Raw genomic sequence first — 19,354 nt, 5'->3', positions numbered from 1 at the left:
TTTTTCGACAACTTAGTGATGAAAGGAGATAACTATATTCCTATGATGATTTGCACAACAACCAAGCCAATTTCATCATTCCTGATGACTTCTTTATCTCTTTTGATCAAATCCTTGACCATTTCTCTAGTTAATGGTGTTGGGACTTCCGATTGTCTTGCTAGAGCTCTTGTCTGAATTATTGGCGGAATCACTTATTCTGTATCACCCTACTCATGGCTAGGCCTCAAGCCATTGTTGTCCAAGGAGACATTATCATCACCATCTACAGTCTTACGTTGGTTTTCTCCACAATTGGCATTCTTTTGAGCTTCCTAACATTAGGAAGCACCAGATTTACTTTGGCCAAAGCATCTATTTTCTGTTGCATCTCTTTTGACCATTTTCTCATCTCGTTTATTTGAGTTACAAATTGGTCTTCAACGTTTGGAATGACAGAAGGGACTTGCGGTTGGTTATTGTCGGAACAAGTTGATTTCACCATCCCATCTTTCTTACTTTGATAAGAAGATGAAATCGAATCGAAGTTTTTATTTGCTCCCACAGATGGTGCCAAAGATGTAAAGGTAATTTCTAGTTACCTCTGACAACTCAGCTTCGTCGTTCCGTTATGCAATACCTGCTCCTCCAACCGAATGGTGGCAATGGTGTGGTACCTACTAAAACTCTCCGATGACCAAATTAACTCTTATAAAATAGTAATGAACTTTCAATCTTTCCAAGAATTATCGATTCCCTTTCTTTTCCATTATTTATTCTCTTCCCCAAAATCTTCTCAGAATAAAAGTCTTTTCGTGATCCCTGATCTTCAAGGATTTCTTTATTGGAATCCCCTTTGCTTTTCGAGGAAATTACCTGATCTTGGAGGAGTCCATACTAATCGAGTTATCCTCCTATGAGATTATTGGGATAACCCCCAAAATTAGGAGGTTTGGCAGATTTGTGTGTTGCTTATGTGACCCTACCCTGCTCTACTCTCTATATAGAGTTGGGTAGGTATTATATCTTGCTCTACATCTGGACTAGGCCGACTTAGGTATCACTTTGAATAGATGGGGACTGCTCTACTCAATCTATCTGCTCTGTCCACATCTAGACATGTGTAGGGTCTATATGCATTACAACCTTTACCCTCTACAAAGGCCATTCACACATTTTTCTTAGTGAATGGTGTTGTAGACCATTTAATGTTATCATGATTTTGTATTACATGCTAGCCATGCGACTAGACACAAAATCTTCTAGATCTTTGATTGATTGATGGAAAATGATGAACACATTTGAAAGCCATTAGAAAAAATAATTATTGTATTTTGCACATGATGTGATCAAACTGAAAGTGTAAAGGGTGTTGAGAGACATTCAATGACCCCTTTTTTATATAAATAACTTTCACTTTGGCTCTTAGATTTCTTTTAGACTATCATGGACCTCCCTTCCCTTAAATTTTTTTTCTTATTTTTAAATACTAAGCTGAAGTTTTGAATTTTTCGAGGTCTTTTTAGGTTCCTAAGTTTTTTGATTTCGTAAAGTGGTACTAATATGTAAGTATTGGAGGAAATGTATTATGCATGAAAATTGACCTAAATGTTCTTATTTCAACTTGTAATAAAAACTTTCGATTTTTCTTTTCAAAGCTAATCATCTTTGACTTTGTGGACACATTTTTTAACTAGCATATTCTTCAAGTTTAAGATTCTATCTATTTTAACCTTTAAATATATCAAAGGTTTTTGAAGCAAATGATGATGACATTTTGAATAGAAAAATCAAGAGTTCTCTAAAGGATTAAAATAATGTTGAAAACAGTAATTTCAACATATTAAAAATAATCTTTATTATTATAATGAGAGAAAACAGAGTAAAAATGGTTCGACATCAAAATTTGGATTTAAAAAATGCTTTAATCTTAACACTTAAACTTAATATAATGAAAGTCATTTTGATCAAAAAATAAAAAAATTACAATCGCAAATCCTTAAAAATACATTGGTTAATTTTCAAAATTATAAAAATATCTATATAATATTTAAAATCACCATTAAATTAAATTTTAAATTATAAATAAGTCATTTAGATATATGTGATGCCACCTTCTACCTTATTATAAATATAAGACAGATTTAGAATTTGAGAAGAAAAATTAAGATTTTTTTTTTAATAGATTAAATGGTGAGACATTCAGACCATTTTCATTAATTTACTCATGAGAGCAGGCTCACGGGGATAACGTCACGAAGAGAACATGTCATCCATTTGAAAACATAAGAAGGCCACGCGTCATGTGAAGAAACAGTTTGTTCAATTCTTTGGAAAGGCCACTCGCTGGAAAGCTTCTTTTCCAAATACAACATATCCTTCGCTCATCGTTAATCGCCATCCATCTGTCCTAATTCTTCTTCGAGAGGAACACCTTATCTCCCCAATTTCTTCACCTCTCATAATCAAATTTATCAAACCCTAGAATAGAAAAGTAAGAGAGGACATTCTTCAATTTCTTCAACATCTCCTTCTTTTGATTTCCAGTAGGAATCACGGTTGTTCCTGATAGTGGGAATTAAAATAATCTTTACAAACCCTAGAAAAATCTTCTCCACCTGACCTATATATACATATATAACCTCTCACATTTGTATTTGGGGTTTGATTCTGAACAATGGGTGGTTCTGATATCTGGCATTCAGAAGCTCTCCACAGCTCCAAATTTCTTACCACATGTTTGATAGGAGGTCTCGTCCTTGGGGCGTCCGTGTTGGGTTTCTATTTAGGTTTCCCTTTGCCCGCGGTCAGCATCATCAGGAGAAAGAAAAAGAAACCCATTAGAGTTTACATGGACGGTTGTTTTGACATGATGCATTACGGGCACTGTAATGCCCTGCGACAGGCTCGTGCTCTTGGTGACCAATTGGTTGTCGGTGTTGTCAGCGACGACGAGATTACTGCCAATAAAGGCCCTCCCGTTACTCCTCTTGACGAGAGGTTGGTTGGATTACATGGAAATAGAAATCTTATTATATCATCTAATATTGTTTGAATTGCAAAATGGGTTCTCTATATTTTTATTGCATTTAGTAAATAAAACGAAATGTTTCGATTTTATTTAGTCACCTTTTTCTGTTGCTTGATTTTTTTGTTTTGTTTTGATTAGTAATAAAATGATATTAATTGGAAAAAGGTTGAGATGATCCAATACAGGTGAAGGATGAACTAGAGAAACAAAAAAAAAATACAAGCAATCGCCCCTAATTATAGAACACGCTACGATGCTTTGCTATTATTATTATTATTTTTGCTTATCGTGGGTGTCCCCACCCTTCGGGTGAGACTAATCCCACGGTCACACGCATCGCCCCCCCTCGGAAAGTCCTACGTGCAACTGGTTGAGTTGAGGGTCAACCGGACCTTGAAGGGTGGCCCCAAGATATTCATAGCTTCGTGGGGTTTCGAACACTTGACCTACCCTTCTTGAGGAGCTTATCAAGGCTCGGCTTGCCATTAGGCCAACCCTTACCTTCTCCCATCTAAATAAAATGTCTTAAAAGAAAATTACTTTAAACTCTTTAAAGACTTCACCAAACAATAAATTAAAAAAAAGGAATCCCATAATAAAAATTATTATCTCCTAGTCCTAATATGGATGTTAATGCGGAATGCAACCAATGATGATAATTACCACAATTTTATTTTGCCAGTGGAGAAATCTTTCCGGTTGAGGAGAATTGATGGGGACATCAAATCTTAATGAGTAGATTTTAGTTTTTATTTATATTTCTATTTTAGGGCTTTATTTTCATGTTTTCTGGGCTTATTTTGATGTTTTATTGACTTATGGTCTTAAAGTAATATTTGGGGGCAGTTTAGTAACTTTACTTTGTCTTTTATTTAAGTTTATTGGGGTTTGAAAATTAGGAGAAAGAAAGTTACGAAAATTAGATTTATTTATTTGGTATTTTAGGTTGATTAGGATTCTTAAATTGTTTTTTTCTTTATATAGATTGTATTAGGGTTTTTTATTATTAAGGAATGAACAATGATAATTTTGATGAATAAATAATGAGTTTCTTTGATGGATTGAAGTGAGTTTTCTACTATTCTTGGTGTGATTCCAAGGTTTTATCTTTCTATCCCTTTTTTTTTTCTTTTAATCTTTATTTTTCTTTTCTATTCTTTTGTTTTTTTTTCTTGATTTTATTTTACTTTCTTGATTCTTGAAACTTGCAAACCGCAATCCCTTAATCAAACCCCAATAAACCTTATCATTAATCCCTTTCTTATCTTATAAATCTTATTCTTTAACCATTTTCATTGAGATTGTGGTCATACTTACTTAAAATCCAAAATTAAATTATCCTATCCTACCCAAATCCTTATCCAATCCCTAACCATATTTTCTGAAATCCCCTATTTTTCTTAATTCAAATTCTATTTTCTTATCTTCCCTTACGGTCCTGCATCAGATGTTCTTGCCCTTCAAACGATCGGACGTTCCTTTCCTTCTAGATACTCCACCATATGGTGCAAGGAGTTATAGCTTATAGGATCCTTTTCGCTTTTGGAAATAAAAGAAAAATGAGACAAAACTTATAGCATACAAAGAAACATTGAAAATGGAGAAAAAATGAGACCAAATCTTTTGAACAAAAGAATATTGAAGAAGGGGGTGATCAATGGATTCCTCTTTGATCTTGAAAAGGGGGGTAAAAATTGTTGACATAAAATCCCATCGAATGAGGTTGTCTATTTCCTTTCTTTATTTGGTGTAGTTGGGTGTTGTCCTTCTTCCTTGTGTTATTTGTTGGGGGTCTTCTTTTGGGACGACAAAGAGGATTTTGTAGAACCTTACCCCTTTTGCAATTTGTTGGACCATGTAGAAGGAGAGAAGCAATTAAATCTCCGAAAATAAGGAGCAAGCTGGGGAAGATATGATTATTTCAATTTTGGGGTAAGCTATTCAAGTTATTTAGAGGTTTTCTTTGAAGATTTTTTATTTAGATGGGAAAGGGTTTGTAATTTATCTATCATGTAGTGCTTTTTTGTGGTAGTATTTGGGCAAGTCTTCCTCGATTGCCCTTTTTCTGTTTTTTTGAAATGAAAATTTTATTTATCAAAAAATATCCCAACGAGTGAGGTTGTCCATTGTAGGGCTGACAATGACCTGGCATTTATCCGGTATCCAATCCAATCTGAAAAAAATAGTGTTTGGATTTTCGGAATGGGTTTAGATCAAAATATAAAAAACCGATTAAATTTCAGATCAGATTTGGATTAACCCCAATCCGATCTATATCCAATTCTATTTTTTTTTGATGAAAACCAATTTTAAGTAAACCCATCACCTCTCATTAAAGTTAAAACACCCCAAACCAATCATCTTCAATGCGTGAGTCTCCCCAAAACCCATTTTGCTCCACCCTCTCCAGGTATGGCTCTCCCTATCTCTCTCTCTCTACATATGCATAGACATATCTCTCTCAAATGATTCAAACCCTAACCATAATCGACTTGACATTTGAGATCTAGAGAGAAAAAAATCGCTCCGATTGTTTTACAAGTTTGGCGATATAAACAAAGTTCTCACATTCTTTAGAGGAAGCCATGGCTGATCTGCAAAATTAGGATTTTGGATTGCTCGGATTCATTTATTTGTGGGCTTGAAGAAGGGACCTCTCTCTTTTTCTTTCTCTTGTGAGTGAAACTAAGATTGCAAAGTCATAGATCTGGTTCGAAATTTAAGATCTACAACATATAAAGTATAGATTTGCCTTTAAAGTCAATGTTTTGGAAAAACAAGATGAATCCAAACCTAGGTTTCCCCCAAACCCATGTTTTAGTTTTATTATTATATAAGGTGTTGGTTCGGATGAGATTGGATTGGATTTAGATTGAGCAAATTTTCAATTAGATCGGATTCGGTTCAACAATACATTGATCCGATCGGATTGGATTCGGTTCATCAAGTAAAAATTCCTGATCAGTAATGGTATAATACTGATCTGATACCGAATTGATTCGTTTCCAGTCCTAGCCCATTGTGTAGATTTTGGTTAATTTTTGAAACTAACCCAGTGGTTTCGAAGATCTCGATGATAGCGTCCTTTTTCCCTTCTTCGGCGGATGACGTTTGGATTCTAAGTCGATGAAGTCGTAGGTTGAAGAGGTCGAAACCCCTGTGTATGGTTTGACTGTTTTTGGATGAAACGTGGAGAAGGAGACGAGAGAGAGAGAGAGAGAGAATTATGGGGTGAGTTTGGAGAGTTCGACGTCGCGGACAATTCTTCATTCTTTGTCGACTGTTGACAGAGTCCCATATACGACGAAATCGTGGATTGAAGTTGGTTGAAACCCAACATTTAAAAAAAATGTATGTGGCTGTTGGCTTGATAGATTGGGGAAGACAATGAAATAAATAATTTTTTTTTAAAGAATTCTTTATATAAAAATATTGGGACAAAATTGGCATTTTTAAACTTGTTTCATTTTTTACTATACTTCGAGTTTTCAAACTCTGAAACTGACGAGTAAATACTCCATTCTTTATAATTTTTCGTTACGGACCTAATGGTGCGATCGGATTCTTCTAATTTTCACTTAAAAAAAATTCACCTTCTTACCCTCGTTCGACCTGAAAATTGGATGGGACTAAATAAAATGCGTAAACAGAGTTAAGGTATGAAAGGTAAGAATAAGATGTGTGGTTGTGTTGTTGGAGTAAGAGGTTTGTTGCAGAGATAATGTTGATGCGAAGCTAGTTCACTAAAGTTTAGTGGTATTAATCATAAAAATGAGATTTGTTGACTGTGATAGATTGTTGCAAGTGACATTTATTTGTACATACGTATTAAGATCGAGAGTGGTTGTACGTATTGATGGAGGTTTTAAGTACAATATGTAAGGTTTTTACAACACCTAAATTATGTAGAATTGAAATGAGGAGAAAGTTATGTTAGTGTGAAGTTGGTATTATGTAAGAATGTTTGAAGGTGGTTGTTAAAATGTAGGTAGTGATATGATGGTGAAATTAATTTGATGTGTAATGTAATGTGGGAAGTAAGTATGTTTATTGAGTTGTGTTATAAATAGGAAATAAATTTTGATGGCAATGGGAAAAAGAGATAGAGATACATGCCAAGTATCCAGAACTATTCCGAGATTAAGGTATGATTTCAATTTTGAGGACGAAATTTTTATTAAGGGGGGGGGGGGGAGAATGCAATACCTCGAGTTGTTAATTTGTATTTAGAGGAAAATCAAATAGTAGAATTTTGAGAAAATTCTAAAAGTGGGACTTAGGGTAAAATTTTCGGATTTTGTTTTGTTCACTCTTAATGAAATTTGACTTCACCATTGGGTTCAAAATGACTGAAAAACATACTTTAGCTTGTAAGCACGCTCAAATTCGAGTTAGAACAGAAAAGTTACAAAATCCTTGATTTTTGGGTCGGACGGGGCTAAAAAAGTGAATTTTTGTTCAAGTGAGAATTGGAAGAATCTGATCGCAATATTACGTCTGTAACAAAAAATTATAAAGAATGAAGTATTCACTCATCAGTTTCGGAGTCCAGAAAGTCGAATTATCGTAAAAACGAAACAAGTTTAAAAATGCCAATTTTGTCTCGATATTTTTATATAAAGAATTCTTAAATTATTTATTTATTTATTTCATTGTCATCCCTAACTTGTCAAACCAGCAGTCACTTACTTTTTTTTAAAACGTTGGGTTTCAACCAACTATGATCTGCTATTTTGTTGCGAACTGGACTCCGTCGACTGTCGGCAAAGAAGGAAGAATTGTCCACGACGTCGAACTCTACAAACTCAGTCCATTATTTTCTCTCTCTTCTCTTTCTCCACGTTTTATTCAAAAAACAGCCAAACCATATACGGGGGTTTCGACTTCTTCAACCTACGCTTTCATCGATTTAGAGTCTAAACCGTTCTCCGTCGAAGAAGGGAAAAATGGTGCCATCATTGATATCTTCGAAACCACTGGGTTCGTTTAAAAAATCAGCCGCATCCAACCTTGATTTCTAAAGACCCAACTGATTTTTGAAAAATGAAAAGAAAAAAAATGATATTTTTGAATGCACCCTAGATTGCTACGTGAGGAAATTGAGAGGTGGATTCGTTTGATAGGTAAAAGTAAAAAGGTTAAACAAGAAAAAAAAAACCTGTCCCAGCTTTCACCCATATGTGATGCTCTTCAACACTTGCAAAAATTAAACTAGCTGAAATGCAAGATGATAAACTAGCTACGGCCTTGACCTCCCAATCATTGAAAGCTCTTCAAAAATAGAAAACCCAAGCTACTTTTATAGGTACTTGATTATATTTTATCAATTGTAATAATTCATGATCATTTTCATATTATTTGTTCAACGTGAATGGCATAGTTGGGGATGCAATTTTATACTTTAGCTCTTGCCAACTTGTTAGACATTGTCTTTGACGTGTAATTTTTCAATGTACTTAATTCTAATCTAGTGAAGGAAGAATTAAAAAAAAATTGATTTCACTCGCTAGAAGGTTGTTTTAGTCAATCAGAAATCTAATCGGGCCCTTGGGACACTTTTGAGAATTTAATCTTCACAACTCTACTCTTTAATCATATTCCTATTTATTGATGACAAATTTTGTGTGTACATTCTGGAAGGGTCAATATTTGAAGATCTCAAGCCTAGAAAAGGTGAAAAGGCTTGCATAGAGATAAACATTTTACCTGTTTAAAACCTGTAGTGAAGGGGCTGATATCAGTTTCATATCATCTCCTTATTGACTCCATAGAATTTTGGAAGTTCTCTAACCTTGTTCTGAGTCTCATGACATATGGAATGACCTCTAAACACTCTTAAAAACTAAATTTTTTCGATGTACCCAATTTGTAAATAAAACACTAGGCACATTTGATCGTGCAAATTTGTGTGTACTGAATGAGTGCATTTCCAAAATGAATGCACATTTGGATGTTCAAAATGGCATGATTTGTAAATGAAGTCATCACCCGACTACCAAAATTAAAATAATTTCATTTATTTATTTGATAAGTTTAAGTGTGAAGGCTATTTCATTTATTCAGAAATCTAGAAGTAACTTCATTAAAATGTGCTAGTTAAGTTATTCAGGCTTCTATAGAACCATTTCAACTCTTCTCCTTCCTCTTTTTCCTCCCCTCTTTCACTCTAACTCTGATATTGGTGAAGGATCACCATTCAGTTATCCTTAAGTGGAAAGGTCAAGTTTTGATGTGATTTTGGATTACTAAGGAATAAGAATCAATGACATGCAAGGTATTAGTGAGGACAGGTAATGGGATGTCACCAAAATTAGTGATCAGATCCATGAGTGATGTTTTAAAGAAAGTCATCTTTTTCTTTCTCTCTCCCTAGTTAGGCCAAACCTGTTTCCTTGCTTCACTTCTAGGGCTTTTCCAGTGAAATAAACTACATGTAGGTTGAATGGCTCTACCTCAAATGGTTAATCATATCAGATAGTGTTATTGTTAAAATTAGATTATTCACATTTCCAAACATCCCCTCAATGGTTCACCTTATTTGTCTTAATCTTTAAAACTAAATAAGATCCTCCTCCCTATCAAGCAACTTGATCTTATCCTTTCTGATTAAGCTACTAGTCCAATGAAATTTTCACATGTCATGAGATGCCTCTTTGAGCATTTTTAGGGTTTTCATCGAGTATGGAGCCCTTTTTGTACGGTTCTACAGCTCATGGCTGTGTTGTGCTTGGATACTAGTTTTATTGTCAATGAAAATTACTTGGATGCTAAGAATGTCCTAGGGTCAGAAAGTGAGGAGGTGAGATCATCCTTTTGGTGTAGCATTTAGAAGAGTATTCTTGAAGTCTTGGATTTTGTTAAATGGATTGTGTTCAATGTAGGGTAATGGAATAGAGTGTTCTTTTGGGAGGATCCTTGGTGTGGTGAGAACCCCTTGAAGGTACATTTCCTAGATTGGTCTTCCTTATCTTCAAAATAATGATGCCAGTGCTTAGGTTTATGGTTCAAGCAAGGGGGCGGGGGGAGATATCCTAGGATTTGGATTCAGTCAAGATTTTAATGATTGGGAGCTCGTGGATGTTGCCAACCTCATCAATCTTATTACCCTTTATCTAAGTTCTCTCTCTCTCTCTCTCTTGTGTGTGCACCCATTTTCTTTCCCTTTTCATACTTCATGGTGTTTCCCTAGCTCTGTGCCTCCATTGTTTCAATGTTGGGGGAAAGTCTTTGGTCATGGATAGAGGATCATTTGGAATCTAACACCATTTGTTGTGTGTTGGGGCACTTGGAAGGAAAGGAAAGGAATCGTAGGATCTTTGAAGGGAATAAGAGATCCTTTCAAGAGATTATTATCAATAGTCTTGCCCCCCACCCTCTTTTTTTTTCCCGATGTAACTTGTTTGTGGGGTTTGAATGTTTGTTTTTAAGGATCTTTTGTTTAGATGGGTGTTGGTCTGTTAGACAAATAGCTAGTTTTTTTTTTTTCTTTCTTTTTAATTTATTTATTTTTATGGGTAAGCTGGACCTGAAACAACGATCTCAAAGTTGTTTTGCAATGTGTCGAACCAATTTAGCAATGGGTCTAAGCCCCTCAAATAGCTAGTTGTTTCTTCTCTTGTTTGTATTGGAGGCCTCTTGGTCCTCTCATTTTCTTCAATAAATTTCTTTTTTTTTTCTGTCAAAAAAAAAAAAAAAAAAAAAATTGGATTCTTGAAATAAATAAAACCTCGGTGATTCATTGTATGCTAAGAACTTTCTTATCCTTCAATATGATATTTTATCAATCACAAATAATAATTGTGAAATGTCATTTCAATTATATGATATTAAAATTTTTTGCCTTTCAAAAGTTTATATTATAATCAATTTTGGTTTAGAGTCTATGTCTTTAAGAATCTCTAGGAAAAAAATTTCATTTATTTATTTATCACTTGAATTTTGTTGTAGGATGATTATGGTGAGTGCTGTGAAATGGGTAGATGAGGTCATTCCTGATGCGCCTTATGCAATCACTGAAGAGTTTATGCACAAGCTATTTGACGAGTATGACATAGACTACATAATTCATGGGGACGACCCTTGCCTTCTTCCTGATGGAACCGATGCTTATGCCCTTGCTAAGAAGGCTGGTCGTTATAAGCAGATCAAGCGTACAGAAGGAGTTTCAAGCACTGACATTGTTGGTATCAATCTTGCCCTTCTTATTAATTGGCTGCCTACTTTGTTTCTAGTGAATAGTATTAAGATGAGGGAACTTTATGAAGCTGATGTTGTAGTTTTAGCATTGACTAATATTAGAAGCAAAATTTTCCAACTTTTTTTTTTCTTAGCGAGGAAAATAATATATTAAAAAGTATAAAGTTTCAAGGGCATACCTCCTATTCTTACACACTTTGGAAAATGAAAAAGTTCTCGACATAATTTTATTTCTTTGAACATATATAGCTGTCCTTGGCCATATTGTCTAATAGTTGTTATCTCGTTTTTTTTTGGGAAATTTCAAGTTGATTTGGTGAACTTTGAGACAAATCATAGTTGATGCCTAAGAATTGCTTTTCAAGTCTTACCAAGTTGTATATCTTTTGGTTTGAATAGGTCGTATGCTTCTTTGTGTGCGAGATAGATCAGTTAGTGACAACCATAATCATTCTTCTTTGCAAAGGCAATTCAGCCACGGGCATAACCAAAAAGTTGAAGATGGTGGATCTAGTAGTGGAACTCGGGTTTCTCATTTTCTTCCAACATCTCGTAGGATTGTGCAATTCTCAAATGGGAAGGTATGTTGTGAGTTCTGGTTCTCATGAATCAAACTAATCGTATTTTTATTCCATGCCTTTTATTATTCTCTGGATTTTGATCTTCAAAAAGAGGTAATAATAAGAACCATATTATTTGGTTTTTAAATGAAAAGAATATAATGTATTTATGATGAAGTATAGATAAATATGCAAGTATAATGCAACTCATTGTCAATAAATCACTAATTGGACTTATAAAAAGAAAACAAATAAATCACTAATTGGCTAATTTTACATGGAGAACAAACTTCGAATACTTGGAGTTCTTTTTTAAACAGATGCTTTTTTATAGTTTATCATAAGCCACCTGATATCCTTGAGAACCTCTAGTAATGTTTGATTTAAAATTATTATAGATATGGCCATTACATTCTTTCCGAACACCTTGAAGAGTGCTAAAGGGAGAATCTTTTTTGAGGATTTTCCCCGAGCATCAAAGAATACACAAAGTTTCGATTGAAGCCCATTATCTCTTGGAATTATTAATTAAAGCTGAACAAGGAAGAAAGAGACACATTAACCAACCTAAAATGGGTGAAATGCTTGACACTCGCCTCATGTTCCTTTTGCACAACACATTTCTTCAAGGGTAATGTTGGATTAAAATCTGTAAAGGTGAAGTAGAGATTAGGTTTTAGAGTTTATATGCGAAAAAGAAGAAGAGAATATAACAAAAGAGAGAAAAGAATGAGGGGGTGAACCAAGTTGTTGGATGCCCTTTTCTCCTTTTCTTTTATTCTATTAAATCACAAAATTTCCACCATTTAGCAGATAGAAGCAGAATGCCAAAACTACCCCTACTTATTGTAAAATAGGACGCAAAGAAAATTCAAACTCTCCCTCTTAAGGTGGAGTGTAAATATGATCAATGCCACCTTGACAAGAGCCAAATCCAACTGATTCTATTGAAGCACTTTGGTGGATCTATTATTTGCTAGCTGATTCTCATATTTAACACATGGAGTAGAGATTTGATTACCTGGTGGCCACTTTGTCAAAAATGAAGCGCTAATCTACTTTAATGAATGTTTATTCATGGAACACTGAATTAATGACAATAAGGGATGCAGCCTAATTATTGCAGTATTATTTTACATGCTCATCGAGGCATCAACCATGAGCCCCTCTTATTCAAAATGAGTCTAACCTAACAAGCTCACATGTACTTTTTTCCACGGATCTATACTCAGCATCATAATTCAATGTGATCACTACACTTTGCTTCTTGCTCTTCCATGTAACATGATTACCTCTAATGAATATACAATAACCAATAATAGCTCTTGTGCAGAAGCAGCCCAGTTTGTCTCAGAATAGCTTTCAACTGTGAGATTCCCATTACACTTATATAAAAGAGACAACATGAGGCTTTGACTAAAGAATTTAATGAAAGAAGGCCATAAGTTCAAAACTCTACTAACCTAGCTGTCATGTTCGTTGACGAGTGTCATGCCCCCTCTAGGGACATGACTTGACAAGTCATTTTCCGGGAAAATATATTACAGCAACGGCTCATGACCCAATTAAGGGGTAATTAAAATCTTGAACTAAAAGAGACAAATCCTCACAAAGTATTCCAAAATCATCAGAGTGCAACATTAAAAGGTTTATGTATATATCCACATGATGATACTCCAACAGTATATGTACATCCTAAAACCAAAAAAGAAACATCCGGGATTTACAGAGAACTCCAAAAGTGAATATCCCAAAAAGTGACGACTCCCCCCCCATCCTTACAACTTACATTTCTAATGTACTACTAATATTCTATAGTAATCCACGTCCTGTTAGATACGTTTGCTTAATCATCCTCTTGGATCTCTACCATAACCATGCACACAAAACCGACTATATTCCCATTCTTTGGTATCAACTCAAAACACCTTCTTGCGAAATCTTCCATCGCATCCAACCAAGCCGGCATCCTGACTAGTTTGGATTTAAAATGAAATCACCAACTTGCAACTGAGGAGTAGAATTGGGTGAGTAATAGGTAATGTTACCTAGTAGAATTGGATCACAATATGTTTGTAGAATGAACAAGTATCCATGTTAAAATCATAACTTATAGGCTCAATATCAATATAGTTTTTTGTTATATATGTAGGAAAATCTCATCACAATATGGTGTGGTTTATTGATTAATCTGAGTAATTATATACTATTTACACAATTTACCATGACTGGTTATAAAATATATCAACACATTCTATCTAGACCATCTAATACCCTTACGTAATAATACTGTAACTTTCCTTAACACCTTACGTATAACACGTCATTTCTTTATTTCCCAGCTTCCATGTTTACAATTTGTAGTTAGAAATTAAATTCCTCGGTTCAAATGTCTAGACTTCTAGATTCCAGTATTCTTAAAATATAAATACATTCCACATCTTATCAATAGAACAATAAACACATCTATCACACTGGCGTTATAATGCCGACAAGTATGATGTTGTATACCAAAACATATAATAGATTTTACGACTAATATTTATGCCTCAGTCAAGGACTCCCATAATTACCGTTGACGGACATCAACGTTAGTTCCTAATTCGATGGTTGGTCTGACTGCAAGTGGTTTGCCCTTTGTATGGCTTAGCTTTGACTGGGATATCCCATGATCACGGGGATCTTTTTTCACCTGGGTCAATTGGATTGACTACTATGAGCTTCCCTCGATCACGGGGACCAGTAGTCTTTGTCGTGCCTATCATGCTAGCATGTGAAATCTAAAGTATCACCATCTTATACACCCACTTTCCTTTCTTATTATAACCCAAAAATAAATAAACACATCTTGGGTACTCTTGATCCAAACATAAATGCACGGGCCCTCCCTAGCCAAAACTAAATAACACTGGGTACTCTTGATCCGAAATAAAATGAACACCAAGCACTTTCTCATCCAAAGTCAATGATTCTAGGTACTAACTGATCCCAACTACCCATTTGTTAATATTTCTAGCATAGAAAATCTTATATAGTAAGCTTTGACGTACACAACCATAATCATTCTTACAATATTGATTAATACCATTTTCCAAAGATTAGGACACCTTAATCCTAATACCTAACTAAGTCTTTAACCTGTCCCTATTAACTTCCTGATTTGTAACTATGCTAATTCGTTAAGTTTGAGTTCGAGTTATGTATTTCCGATGAGATGTATTCTGCAAAGAATCCTTATTTGTACTCACGTTCCATATTACCCAATCAAATCAAGCTAGACTCACTTCTATATTGTCATAGAGAACATAATAGTATTTTCTTAAATATATTTGAGTTTATGCCAACATATTGTTCATGTTTTAACGTGAAAATCGATCATTCATAATTATATTACATCACAAGTATAACAAAGAAAACTTGATCTTTAAAATTTCGTAGAATAAGAAATTTTATTTATAAGTGGTTTTACGCTACTTGGGGATCTTATGGGTCCCACAGAGCTCCTGACAAAAAATGTCATTTTCTGTCCCCACATGTGACTTACGGTGGGTGGGGGTACCACCATGACTCCAACCTCGTAGATTCAGACCTGCACATAAACTTGCTATCTTTTGCAGCTGGGTTGGTGCTTGTTTTGTTTGTGTTCTACACATCATTTGTCAATGATTTTGACAAATATGGTGATAGTAGAACACTTGAGTTTGGAAATTCATTTCTTAAAAGAATCAATCACAACTACCAAGCAAAATCATAATATCATACAATCGTAAATGTTCAATGAAAGTTTATTCAGAAAGATATCATATATACTTTGAGATACATAATATAAACTACAATCATATAGCAAATATTATTGAATGGATTCGAAAAGGGAAAGAATTCTATCGTCGAAGTATATAAAGCGAAACTTTTAATAAGAAAAAAATCAACGTAGATGCTTTTATCTTTAGAAAATATCTACGACATAAATGTGAACTTCTCGATTGAACCAAGAGGGAAAGAATTCTACCTTGAGTAAGCATGTAATCTTTCTTCAAATTCCCTTAGAACTTGACAATTTCTTTGAAACTAACTCAGTACCTCGTGCTCTTAGGTTTCAAATTGTCGTAAAATCGTCGAAGATTAAAACTTGAGCATGATTTTCTTGGTTTGTTTGGCAAGACTTGGCTAAGATTCATGAGATGGTAATGAGGAAATGAAGTTGCTGAATCTTTGTTAAATGAAAGAGGCAAAATGTCTCTTGAAGGTTTTAAATAAATTTTATGATTAGTACTAACCATGGTTTGATTAACTTGAGTTAATCATGCATGTGATTGGCATTCCATGTTGGGAGACGGTGAAGGAAGATGTAATGGCGACTATTGAGGACTTCTACAGGGAAGGTTACTTAGATTTGGGCTCTAATTGTACTTTCTTGACTTTGATTCCTAAGGTGACGGGAACAGAAGACATCAGGGACCTTAGACCGATTAGTTTGGTGTCTTCAGTTTACAAAATCATCTCTAAGGTCTTAGCCTCTAGATTCAAGACGGTGTTAAGCAACATTATTGGTCCGTCACAGGGAGCTTTTGTGGCAGGGAGACAAATTCTAGATGGGGTTCTTATAGCTAATGAATGTATTGATTCGCGCAGAAAAGCGAAAAGTCCAGGACTAGTCTGCAAAGTGGATTTAGAGAAAGCCTATGATCATGTGAACTGGAACTTAGTAAAATACCTATTGAGGAGGATGGGCTTCGGTGATAAGTGGGTCAGGTGGGTCATGAAGTGCATCTCGACTTCCACGTTCTCAGTCTTGGTCAATGGATCAGCAATCGATTTTTTTAGAAGCTTGAGAGGCCTTCGCCAGGGGGACCCGTTATCACCTTTTTTGTTTGTGGTTGTCATGAAAGCCTTGGGAAGAATGGTATCTAAGGCGGTAGTTGAAGGGGAACTCTCTGGTTTTTCCACCAGTGTGGGTGGTCATGTGGTGTCCCATCTACAGTTTGCAGATGACACCATAATCTTTTTGGAGTATTCACCGAGACAGTTGAGCTTTTTAAGCAGTAGTATTGGGTGTATTGAAGCAATCACCTGTATCCCGGTAAATCTTCGCAAGAGCATGGTGTTTGGTGTAGGTGAGGTGGAAGGGTTGGAAGCGGCGGCAGCCTTGATTGGATTCCAGACAGGGACCCTTCCATCCACATAATTGGGTCTTCCTCTGGGGATGGGTTATACTAGTAAAGACATTTGGGAGCCAGTGGTAGAAAGGACGAGAAAGAGACTTAGCAGGTGGAAAGCTAAGTTACTGTCTAGAGGAGGGAAGATCACACTTATAAAAAGTGCGCTGGCCAGCTTCCCCATCTATACTTTTTCTTTATTTTCCTTGCCAAGGACTGTTGAAGCGCAATTAGAGAGAATCTGCCGAGACTTCTTGTGGCATGGCAAAGACGACGTGAGAAAACATCATTGGGTGAGTTGGAGCAAGGTTTGTTTACTCAAGAGAAATGGGGGATTGGGAATTCGTAACTTTGGTTCTATGAATTCGGCGTTGCTGGGGAAATGGCTCTGGAGGTTTGGGGAGGAAGGGGAAAGTCTGTGGAGGAAAGTAATTGTCGACAAATATGGAGTTAAAGATAATGGTTGGGAGAGTGGCCCGGCGAGAGGTGCGTTGGGGTGCGGAGTATGGAAAGGCATTTTAAGAAGATTAACGGCATTTAAGAGCAGAGTTAAATGGAAAGTTGGGAGCGGGACCAAGGTAAGGTTCTGGGAAAACTGGTGGTGTGGGAATAGTCCTCTCAAGGACTCTTTTCCGGATCTTTTTGATTTATCCCTGAAAAAGAATCTAGTTGTATTTGCATTCAAGAGATTCGAAAATGACACGCTTAATTGGGATTTTGGTTTTAGAAGAACTTTTAATGATTGGGAGGTGGATAGATTTGGAAGACTAATTCTTAGGGTGGAGAACAACTACACACAGAATTCCTCAGAAGACAAGAGAGTGTGGGTTGGAACTCAGGATGGGAATTTCACAGTTAAATCCATGTATGACAACATTGCTCTAAGTAGCACAGAGAGTTTCTCTCATGCATGTGTTTGGGGCGGTAAAATACCTCCCAAGATTTCGGTCTTCATCTGGATGGCGACTCTAGGGAGACTGGCAACATTAGATCAATTGATACAAAGAGGTTTTATTTCATCAAACCAATGTTGTATGTGTAGAATCCAGGCGGAATCGGTGGATCACTTATTCATTCATTGTCGGGTGGCACATCACTTGTGGTCATATTTTTTGTCTTTATTTGGGGTACTGGGTTGCTTTCCTTACTCAGTCAAGTCGGCATTGGAATCGTGGTTGACGTGAGGAGCTTCATCTCGGCTTCGAAACGAATTCTTTGGTCTTTGACTCCCTTTGCTATTTGTCGGGGTATTTGGATAGAGCGTAATCGATGCATCTTTGAGGGGAAAGGTTTTTCAACGGAAGGTCTAGTTATGTCTATTTTGGAGCTCTTGTATTCTTGGAGCAAACTCCATAAGGAATTTAAGGGGGTTTTCTTTGAAGACTTTATTGTGAGATGGGATAGGGTTTGTTCGTTGGCGTGAGAGTTTCTCGTCATTTGCGTGTTTGCTTTTTCTTCCTTGTTTTATTTTTTCTTGTTGCTTCTCTTTGTTTCTTGGGTTGGTCATCTCGACCCCCTCGTTCTCTTTTTCAATAAATTTATCTTTATCTATCAAAAAAAAAAAAAATTGGCATTCCATGTGGCATGGGGTTAAAGTAGGAGCTGATATGCGTCTATGGGTGAACCCACACAACACATGGTTAGATGAGGTGTCTTATCCTACTAATGTATCCTTGACCCAAATAAATCTTAATTGACTTGATCAATCGATCTAGGTTATACTTCTAACCCTAGTTCTAGGTTTAGTTAAATAGTTAACTCAGTTGGTGGGGTCCACCCCAATATGGCTAGGGTTTGATTTGCTGACGTTGACTTCGATCAACATTGGTTGACCAAGTTTGATCGGTTCGGAATCCGGGCTTCCATACTCTTGATTGGGCTTGATTCTTATCGGGGATTTCGATGTGCGAATATTCTATTTTGAGTAACTTTCCGAGACTTATCTAATGGTACCATCCATTTTCAAAAACTCCCAACCCTTATATCTTTTGTTAATAAGTCTTAGTCCCACTTGTCTCAGTTTCTTCGTTAATTTTCCGAGTGCATTTCTTTTTAGCAAATCTTCCAAAGATGTTTTAGTCCAAACTTATTTTCTGCTAGACTTCCCAATCCTCTGACCTCACGTGCTTATCGAAACATTTCCTTGAGAAACGCAATATTCCGGATGGGTCTTCACAACGATGGTGAGGATATCCCACCACATGAGTGGTTTAAAGAGATTGAAACATTTTTTTTGCACTTGCCATGTGATAGACCAACTTCGCCGATTGAACTTAAGAGGAGCATAGATGTTAGTATGTAATGGCCACATGCCTTGATTGCCTATGTGAGATGAGGCACATTTTGTCGAGAAATCTAATTTAACGTTGTCCTCACCCATGACATCACTAATAGGAGTGAGGGTGGGGATGGTGCAAACAACACTGAGAGTG

General features: G+C 35.8%; 1 protein-coding gene across 1 annotated transcript in view; it reads left to right on the top strand.

The window, feature by feature from the left end:
* Positions 1-2,292: 2,292 nt before the first annotated feature.
* Positions 2,293-19,354, top strand: part of LOC147386615 (ethanolamine-phosphate cytidylyltransferase-like) — a 59,699-nt gene continuing 42,637 nt past the window's right edge. Inside the window, exons 1-3 of the mRNA XM_086422223.1 lie at positions 2,293-2,979; positions 10,958-11,193; positions 11,606-11,787. Coding sequence (XP_086278349.1) covers positions 2,657-2,979; positions 10,958-11,193; positions 11,606-11,787 — 741 coding nt within the window. The 5' untranslated portion in view covers positions 2,293-2,656. The remainder of the gene's footprint in view (positions 2,980-10,957; positions 11,194-11,605; positions 11,788-19,354) is intronic.

This window comes from Akebia trifoliata, chromosome 14 (genome assembly GCF_017979445.1).
Source record: "Akebia trifoliata isolate Shusen 1 chromosome 14, ASM1797944v1, whole genome shotgun sequence".
In the NCBI taxonomy this organism is placed as follows: Eukaryota; Viridiplantae; Streptophyta; class Magnoliopsida; order Ranunculales; family Lardizabalaceae; genus Akebia; species Akebia trifoliata.
Note: the sequence above shows the minus strand (reverse complement) of the source record. Positions and strands in the feature narration are given on the sequence as shown.